The following is a 10,843-nucleotide window of genomic DNA, read 5'->3' as shown; positions in this document are numbered from 1 at the left end:
GTGGAATTACTTTAAATAAAAATATCTCTAAATTTCGCAATGCAGCGCGAGTTATTTTCCTCTGAATACAGGGGACGCACAACACAATGCGGTCATTAATTCATAGCGTCAATATACGGATTTAGTATATCTGATTGTAATTAAGTATCAGTTAAGGGATTTTTCTGTTAATAATGAAAACTAATATGTGACTGCAAAGTAATTTTAGTCACTGGTTTTATTTATGTGTTCATTGTGTATTTTTTTTCGCAGGCAATGTTGGGTCATGATGTAACAAATTCTGTAAATATTAGTCATCTACTTATTTACGTCAGGGTCAATATATCTTTAACATATGATCAGTTCTTCATTATTAAATTTCAATATTTTGGACGACCAAATCACAATTAGATATGCAGAAATTGCATGTGCAATAATGCATACATGTACATTACATTAGCTGATCTAGAGGGTGGGGGGTACGGATGTTGCAACACACACACCTTTGATTATGGTTTAAAAAAGAGAGTACGAGAGAAAGACAGAGATATAACAGATAATGGTATTTATATTTTTTCGGGAACATCATTACTGCATGGCATTGATCGCAGATGTCTCTTGTTTATTACACATTACTTCTAAAATTCTCGGGATTCGTATTGTATTATAAATTGGAACGTAAAATAAACAGCTGTAACCCCTACCCCCTTTCCCCAAACCCTACAATTTGACGGAATTTTTGACAAATTTTACCAGACTCAATATAATGATCCAGTTTGACATGCTATTTCGTGCAGTCCGTGTACGTACAGCTTGATGATGTGGCGTCTAAAGCACACACCCTTGCCAAACACTTGATTTTCTGTCCTCTAATTATATATTACCTCAACGTATAGTGCAATGGTCATGCCATTGAAAAGTTATAGTCGGAAGTTTACATGTTATATCATGAATTAATTTTTTCATGGTAAAAAAAAATATCATATATTATATAAAGCTTTGTCTAACAATATAACAATATACATTATTCTTTAATAGAACACTTCCGTGGTAACAGACACCAGTACCGCAGAAACGCAAACTTATATCATATAATGAGCCGGCTCGTGCCGGTCAATAACAAATATAATCTTGAAAGAAGTTTATTCTTTAAAAATCTATTTCATTTTTCTTTGGATATCACAGACATAGAACCCAATTAGGTAAACAATAAAAAAAAAAAAAATCAATAAAAACACAAACTCATTATCATGTCCAGGTCTACTACTTTGGATTCATATCATAACTCAAAGTAAGAGTATATGTGGTAAAGATATTTCATTATTTTTCATTCTGAAACTACAGTATTAAACACCTGAGTCATCAAAACCTGTCCAAATGCTAATGACTTATTTGTATAGCTTACATGATTTTCATCCATATAATAACTGCTAATGCGATGGTAAAAAAAAAAAAATAACTGTGAAACTACTTCATTTTTTTATTTTAATTTAGCTCTTTTTTGCACCTCTAGAAATAACATGGTGACAGCACGGATAGAGCGATGGAGGCTTCGTCTTCAGCATTATCAATTTGAAGTGAAATTTAGACCTGGAAAAGTGAATCCAGCAGACTATATGTCCCGGCACCCTCTACGAGCACCATGTCCCATACGTCATTCCAAGGTAGCAGAAGAGTACGTATGTTTTATTACGTCAAATTCAGTTCCAAAAGCTGTCATAACTCTCAGAGATAGCACTCGCAACACAGAAAGATGACGTTTTACAATCTGTCATGGAGAGAATTTCACGAGGTGATTGGAGCGGCGTAGACAAAGATTCTGATTTATTTCCTTATATGAGAGTGAAGGACCAACTTTATATCGTCAATTACGGTGAAGGCAGCATTCTTCTGTATGAAACAAAAATAATCGGGCCTCACACTTTTCGTAAAAGAGTTGTTGGCCTCGCCCATGAAGGTCATCAAGGAATAGTAGCGACTAAACAGTTTCTGAGAAGTACAACATGGTTCCCTGGTTTAGGACAGCAGGTAGAAACTATATGCAAGCAATGTATACCTTGTCTTGCTAGCACACAGTCAAACTACATGGAACCCCTCCAAATGATACCAATTCCACCCAATCATGGGACTCATTTGTCAGCGGATTTTTGCGGACCTTTTCCCTCAGGGGAATACTTACTTGTTGTAATGGATGATCATTCTAGATTTCCGATGGTGGAAATAATTTATTCCACATCAGCTCGCACTGACAATATATTTTCTATATTTGGTATACCACAAGTTCTCAAAACTGACAATGGACCACCATTTCAATCCAGTGAGTTTGCGAAATTTGCCAACTACTTAGGATTTCGTCATCAGATAATCACACCTTTGTGGCCAAGGGCAAACGGTGAAACTGAACGCTTCATGAAAACTTTGAGCAAAGCCATCAAAGCAAATGCGGAAGGACTCAACTGGAAACAGGAGCTCTATAAGTTTCTCTGCAATTCTTGTGCTACGCCACACAGTACAACATCAGAATCACCAGTTGAATCACTTTTAGGACGACAACTTCGCACAAAGCTCCCAGGAATCGAACATAGTTCCACTACTCGTGACCGACAAGTTATGATAGAACGGGACACAGCTCGCAAACACGACATGAAGCAGTATGCAGATCTAAAGAATCATGCATCAAAAAGTGACATAAAGGAACGTAATGTTTTTCTCGTAAAATAACCCATCACAAGTAAGCTTGCTACACCATATAACTCAATCCAATGCTTGTCACAAAGAAAAAGGGCAGTATGCTAACTGCTGAAAATGAAGATCGAAGCATAACACGGAATTCGTCATTCTTTAAAAAAGTAAAGGCATTTGACAGACATCAAATTTATACTCCGAACGAGTTAGATGAATGCTTTCTGACGTGTTTCATACCGATTGTTAAGCCGTTCTTGGCACACTGATTTGACTGCGGATAACTCCATTTACCTGATCAGGATATGAGGCTCACGGCGGGTGTGACCGGTCAACTGGGGATGCGTACTCCTCCTAGGCACCTGATCCCGCCTCTTGTGTGTCCAGGGGTCCGTGTTTGCCCAACTATCTATTTTGTATTGCTTGTAGGAGTTATGAGATTGATCACTGTTCGTTATCTTCACCTTGCATGAAGAACCACTTGCAAAGATATCCGTACATACTCAATCAGAACTTGTCCCAGTGCCAACTCAACCAGAACTTGTTCCAGATGAACAGTTGACCAACGAATTGCCGTCATCTCGACCAGTCCGTGAACGTCGTACACCGGCATATCTGAAGGATTACCAATATTCATAGTGCATTTGAGGCATAATAATCCTCATAATAATCACATTCACTAGGCAGTAAGTCTAGTCAGCAATCATTTTCATAATTCCATTGTAGTGTACACGTTTGTTAAATTTAACATTATGCATTGTTATGAATGATTTTAATTCCTCTCTTATTTGATAGAATGAGATGTTTGTGTTTTCAAGTGTTTGAAAGCTTCCCTCATTCAGGTCTCTTTTTGAAATATTGTACTTTGGAATTCCTAGGATTGGATAAATAACACACCACATTGTACATCATTTTTAAAATTTTTATTTTATTAAACCATAGATTTCATCTTTTATCGTTATTTTTAATTTTACATTTTTTAAAATAAGTTTTCCTCTAATTATGTAATATATATGTATTTACACTATAGTAAATATCTACTAAGACATTTATTCAACCGAGTGATATTTCAGATATGTATAGCAGTTTAATGTTAATTGTAGTTTGTTTGCAACTTCATTCTAAGATTTTATCACTATTGCGATATCTCACTTTCTGTAAAATGTATTTTCTAAAAAAGGAGGGTGATTGTAGTGTTTAACATTGTTAATTCGGATTCAGTTCAATTTTCCGTCTTTGGTTCATGTACTAGTTAGTTCCGAAAAATAAAACCCACGAAGCTGAGCAACGCGCTTTCTTTTGAAATCTTACAACATGTACCATTTATTTGTTGCTGATATTTAGGAAATAACGTTACAATATTGCATTGTTAACTGTGACGCTATCTTCCGACGGTCGATTTTTCGCAACAACATCATCGACCTTATAGGATTTACAGTCCCCCGATTCTTTCTAAAATATTTTATTTAAGAGTTAATAATTGTAACTTTTTATATAAAAATACTCATTGAGATCAAAAACTATTAAAGACTGGCATGTTATGGAAATACATTATGCATTAGCATGCAACTTTATCGTGTCCATATACATTTTGCGGAAGAATATTGTGTTAATTAGAGTGAGGAAAATAATGCGTGTATTTGCCAAAAATTATTGATTAGAACGCAATCATATTTTCGAAGGCACTCTTCCATGTCCTCCTATTCAAATGAATTATGGAAAATAAAATAGCTCTTGAATTTTTTTTATTTTTTATTTTTTGGTCATAAATATAAACATTTGGATTAAAACCATCGATTGAATCGGATACAATTACTTGTTATGACATGTACACCAAGGACTATATAACAGGTCTACTTACATGTGTATGTAATATACATGTTACAGTACATACGAATAAAACATGTCTGCATGCTGTGGGTATTTACAAAATATATTGAATAGAGTGTGGTACATGTACTAAGCGATACAAATTTATGTTGCATGAATGGGATATCATTTTGTTGGGTACAGCGCAAATACATGTATATTTAAAAGCATATTTTAAAAGCATATTTAAAAGCATCACAAACATACATCTGTGTTTATATCTTTACATTCCCCTAAATGGTCAACAAAGAGTATCTCTCTCTCTCTCTCTCTCTCTCTCTCTCTCTCTCTCTCTCTCTCTCCATGTAGTGTTAAACTCTGATAAATGAATATTAAATCAGTCGGTGGGCACGTGATTGCATACACCGACATCCAGTCTAACTCTAACATTGCTTAGTTACACTGATGTAAACACATCAAATGTGTACGTATATATCTGGAACAGGTATCAGTTATTCTTCAAATGGACTCTGGGAAGTTGTTTGAGTACGTGTATAGACAATTGTGTATATCTAACTGCTTTTTCCGGGCACTTGGAATCGTAAGGGGGAGGGGTGGTCCAAATTTCTTTTGTCAATGATCAATATCTGTTATTTTCATAAGCGAATACAGATATATTGGGTGATCCTCCACTCTTTTTCTATAGTAGCTTGAAAATGTTGAATTGGATGAGCGCTCACCCTCTCCTCCTTATGATCATGATCTATTATTTTCATATGCGAATAAGGATATATTGAGTGAATCCCCCCCATGTACTTGATAGTAATATTGAATGAGAAAAAATAGGCTTAAAATTATACATTGAACTCGTGTAGAGAAGGACGACCCCCCCCCCCCCTAACCCCGACGATTTAAGAATTCGAAAATCGGGCAGAAATGTTATTTGTTCATTTGCAAATTAACTACCAACTTATTCTTTGACCCCCTCCCCTCCCACCTTCCGTAAAATGATGCTACGTGTCTGTTTACTACATACCTTTTTTCAAAAATGAAGTTAATAAATATCATGCATGCATTCTCCTTTTTCAATGTACGGGCCAGGCCTCAGGCCTACCCAGAACACTTTGACATGCGAGAGAGAGAGAGAGAGAGAGAGAGAGAGAGAGAGAGAGACAGAGAGAGTATTAAGTGTCTACATCACATTACGTATTGATTTTTTTTTACTGTAAGTGTTTAACTTGCATAACTATGATTGATAAACAATCTTGCTGGTGTCAGTAAAATTTCCATTGACCTCTGTGCTATTTGTTTTTCGATTTTGGCATTATTTGCCTTTGATGCTCCGAAAGAAGGAATTCAATTTTCATACATGAAGATAAGGCTTGATTATATTTTATCGTAGAATTTTTCATGAGATTCGGTATAATGGTGAAGGTCCTCGTACGTGTTCGGTTTGTCAAGGTATCCCAGTTCTGCATACGGGGATCCAACCCTGTAATAAAGGAATGCACGTGAGTTAAATTTGGGTTTTATTTCGAATTTTCTTAAAATTATAATTTCCATCAGAATGTTCTTCACGGCAACGAGTAAGTTAAACTAGAATATTTGTCCGTAATGTGATATGTACTGCATTGTAATGGTATTGTTATCACGTGATTTGGCCTGATTGTTTCGGTGAAAAGTCAAGAGTGGGACTTAAGTTTGAAATTCCCTCAGACTGTGCTTTATTTTTATATGAAAATTGAATTTCGACAGCAACAAGAAACTTGACGTAGAATTTTTTGTCCGGAGTATTGTCATGATATTGTTATCATGTGATCTGGCCTGAATGTTTCGGTGAAAAGTCAAAATTGGGACTTTAATAAGTTTGAATTATACTCAGCTTTCCATTGATCAATAAAGGAAAACTCAAATACAAGTTTGAACTATTATCGATAAATCCAAGTTTGTACTGTCGTAGCATTATCTTGCCATAGTGTGATGGATATTGCAATGTCATGTTATTGCTTAATGTGATACGTGCTATAGTGTAAATATACATGTATTGTCACAATGTGGTCGGTATTGTAGTGTCGTGACATTCCTACATGCATATTTTTTTTTAAATGATGGTAACATAAACTTCGTATGCAAACCTTGTTGTCGTGATAGTAAATGATACAGGATAGTTTACGCTTGTTTATAAACACCTGGAGATATTAATTTATTTAAATGAATCAAAATATACATACCCATTTGTAATGCATGTATTATCTGAAAATAATTTCACTTGAGTGAAAGATCAATTTATAAAATAAACACAAAGCATTTTCACCTGATGCTGTATGACATTTGACATTAAAATTCATACAATGAACGTGACATAAATGTAAAAATCCGGCTTTTACAATCCTCAGGGATTACAATAATTTAATATGCATATAAATTTTAAAAAATCATAATTGAATGGTTCACGGAAACATCGTCGATAGTTCTTGGTTTCTCGAGTCTGAAAACTAGCATTCCGATCATCGTCTTATATTACGCAATGATTTAACCGTATGCGGCTCAGTCATCATCATTGCGTTTTGTGGGTAATACTCGCATTCTTCGTGTATTTGTATTTGTGCATTGTCATATTAGTCTAGTCAATCTAACAAATCACCTCAAAGTAATTGCAACAGAAACAAACTCGACGGAATTTAATAAACAAAAGCGTGATTAACAACATACAAAAAATCGGACAAAATCGGACAATGGGAAATATTTAAAATTTAGACTTAAATGTTTTAGTAAACCATCGATAATTTGTGATGTTTACGGCACGCCGTACACGTAAAGGGGAGTAACTTAACTGTGACAGTCATCGGAATAAAGTTATATACGACGATCTAAAGTGCATGTAATAAAAACGCGATTAAACAGCTTAACAGTTGTATTAAAAAGGTGATTTTAAGACCTTCTATATACATACAATATTGCGCAGCATCTCATATTCTTTGCTGACTTCCATTCCCGGGGAACTTTCGCGAATAAAGCTTCAAAATATTTTGTTTGACCCTCTACTGAATTAATTTTAATTATAAAACACAATATTCACTTTAGAAGTTATGAATAATCAATTATAAATGAAATCTTAAAGAATTAGTGTCAATTTACAAGGGGGAATTACGGTTGTTAAAAAAGAAAGTCTGGAAAGCCATTCGGTTTAAAAGTTTCAGTTATTTTGTATCTTCATCATTTGAGCAAGCGTTTTGTATTAAAAACTTTTATAAAACTAAGTAAGTAAAGTATTTTTACTTTTCTTTTTCAAATTCAGGTTTGGGGAGTCATTCATGGGTAATAATGATAATAAAACATTGATAATATAAATAATAAAAATCATTGTAGGTAAACACTTGCGCATAGTATCATGATTTGATGTAAAATCGAGTAGTTACTCTTTCTAATTAGTCTTGGGCTCACGACCTGCGGAACCACATCTCCTAGCAGCATGCGAACAGCGCGCTAGACAGCCCGGCCATCTATTCAAGACAAAACTTGTTTTCGATGACGATGGAATTCTCGCCAAGCTGGCACACGATCATTGAGAATGGAAATGGGATACAGTTATTTATCGTAAATTTTAGAGGATCATACAAAATGCACATTGTGTCTGAAATGTCTATATATAAAGCACAGAAATAGCAACGAACTCTGAAATAAACATAACTGCCCTAAGGGACGAAATCAATGTCGGATGAAAATTTAAATTCAATTAGTTAGGGGGAGGGAAAAAAACTCCCGCAAGATTTTGTCATCCGACATCGATTACACTTTAGTGGAAAAAGGAAAAAGACAAGCGACTGTTGAATACCACATAATATTTAAAACATATTAATGAACATTTAATATATTTAATGTACACTTTCATTTGTGAATAAACAGTAGAAAAGGTATACAGAGTATTATTTATAATCGTACGTTTCATTTCTTGTTATTCGATTAGTTTCAACATTTGTCATATTAAGTTTTAAAGGGGGAGGGTTCTTGGTGAAAACTATGTGAACTTAGTTTTTTGTGAGACATTGAATTTTTGATCTTGCCCCTAAGTGAAGAATATCGTTAAAACCAGACGTCTTTTTAGGAAACGAAGTTTGTCAATCCTTGCCCTTTCTACATGCATTCACAGGATGCGACACAACGTCAAGAATGTTCGGCATCGGAACAGGTCCTGTATAGTCAAAATGTAGACAAATCGCGAAAAAAAATTCTGTATATGATTAGTTTTTAAATGGAAGCAGGCTACTGACAAACAAGTTGATGGTAAAGGGGTTTGAACTGTTTCGTTTAAAGTCAGCATTTCGCGAATTGTATGGTCGTTATAACAATCTACTTTGCCAATACAACCTATCATTGGGTCAAATCTGTCTGACTTGTTTCATATAGATTGTTAGGCCATTTTTGGCACAATGATATTGAATAAGGGTAACTCCGTTTGCCTTATAAGATATAGAGCTCACGGCGGGTGTGACCGGTCAGCAGGGGGTGCTTACTTCTTATAGCCCATAGGCACCTGATCTCACTTCTGGTATATCCAGGGGTTCGTGTTTGCCCACCTCTCTATTTTGTATTGCTTATAGGAGTTACGAGATGGATCACTGTTCGTTATCTTCACCTTCCTATATGAGGATTTCATTGAGAAAAAGATATATTCTGGTGTCGATGTCATATCGACTTTGTACGATGGAATACCATAAAGACACTTATAGGAGATTTGCTTTGTGAAGAATTGTCTAACACAATATCATTTTTATAAGTTCAGTCATTGCCACTAACTACTAACTACAGCTGCAGAAAAGGAGCACTGCAAGAATTTTTTAAGTCATAGAGTGGACTAAAGAAATGATTAATTTTGATCCTTCGAATTGGGGCTTATCACTGCTTTCAGCAATTCTTGTATCCGTTAAAACTAACTTACAAGTCGCGCCAGATAAACTTTTGAACGTTTTTCGCTGTAAATGCAAGGCAAATTGTGACACTAGCCGTTGTACTTGTAAAAACATGGACTGAACTGTACTGCAATTACTCAAATGATCACTTATATAATTATCAGGCACGTAGCAATAATGGCTCCACACCTTTTATCATTACATGCAAAGTTGATAAATTTTTACGTACATAGGTCGATTTTTAGACAGATTGGTTGCCCTCCGTCCTCTTTTTTTTTTTTTTTTTAAATAGCATTGTCGTGAACTGTACACAGTGGAAGTGTAAAATTTAACTGAGAGAACAACCTTAGCTCCCCCCCCCCCCACACACACACCAATGAAGGATTTTTATAACTTTGGATTAAAATTTAATTGTCAATTTTCAGGCAATATTGTGAAATTATATTCACACCCCCCCCCCTTTTTTTACGATGCTGCGTGCCTGATTCATTTTGCTTTTAATTCTATGTGTCCATTGTTTTTAAAACAGATTACTCCTGAAATTCTCGGTATTAATTGCACAATAATTTGGATAAAACTAAACATCAAATACGACTATAACCCCCCCCCCCCTCTTTCCCAAACTCTAGAACTTGACGAAGTGCACGTATTAAAGATTTCTTTATAAAATCGAAGAAACTGAACCTTGTTTCGTCATAGATGTAGTACAAACTTTTAAAACTAAACTTAATAAAGAATTTGGTAACGTAAGCTTTACTATACACTGTTTGTTTTAAAATACTACATGTATTTATGTGAAACATAGGACCGGAATGGTAAGCGCGCCTCCAACTTCCGATGTAAGGGGAGTAACTGCAAAAATGTAGGTCATCTTTTACAGACCATTTTTGAAGGGGCACTTGTCTTGTCTTAACAGTTTATTTTAATGTATAAATCTTCATGTGGTAACTCATATATGCCTAATGGACAGGAAAAAAGTATTTTCTTCCAAAATCCAGTTTTTAACGATTTTTGTTGGAAAATGAAGATTAAATCTTGATGCAGAAAATTTAGTTGTGGATTTGGACGTTTTATTCTTAAATTCATAAGATCACTGTCATCTCTTTTATAAATCAGTCATTTCCTATCATTTCCAGTTTTTCACTATTTTTGTTTTAGAAAAGGGTAGGTTTTCCTACCTAAAATGGTATTTTTCATATATATTGCCAATAATCTATATATCTTACTTGTTGAACAGTTTTTAAAATAAATCCTAACTTCAATTTTTTATTGGTAGACTCAAATGTATGACAAAATGTGGGTTTTCTTCTTAAAATTTCAACCTTTAACAATTATATTCAAAAAAAGCAAGATTTTACCCAAAAATTACAGTCAAGGAAAGAATATATTCTGCTTTAAAAAAAAATAATCGAACATTTCCAGGTTGAAATTTGAGATATGAAACTTATTTTTACTCTATGTTC

General features: G+C 34.6%; 1 protein-coding gene across 1 annotated transcript; it reads left to right on the top strand.

Annotated features, from left to right (window-relative positions):
- Positions 1-1,752: 1,752 nt before the first annotated feature.
- On the top strand, positions 1,753-2,700 carry LOC130049711 (uncharacterized). Its single transcript, XM_056147655.1, has one exon. The coding sequence runs from the start codon at positions 1,753-1,755 to the stop codon at positions 2,698-2,700; it is 948 nt and encodes a 315-aa protein (XP_056003630.1).
- Positions 2,701-10,843: the final 8,143 nt, after the last annotated feature.

This window comes from Ostrea edulis, chromosome 8, assembly GCF_947568905.1.
Source record: "Ostrea edulis chromosome 8, xbOstEdul1.1, whole genome shotgun sequence".
NCBI lineage: Eukaryota > Metazoa > Mollusca > Bivalvia > Ostreida > Ostreidae > Ostrea > Ostrea edulis.
This window is presented reverse-complemented; position numbering and strand designations above follow the sequence as displayed.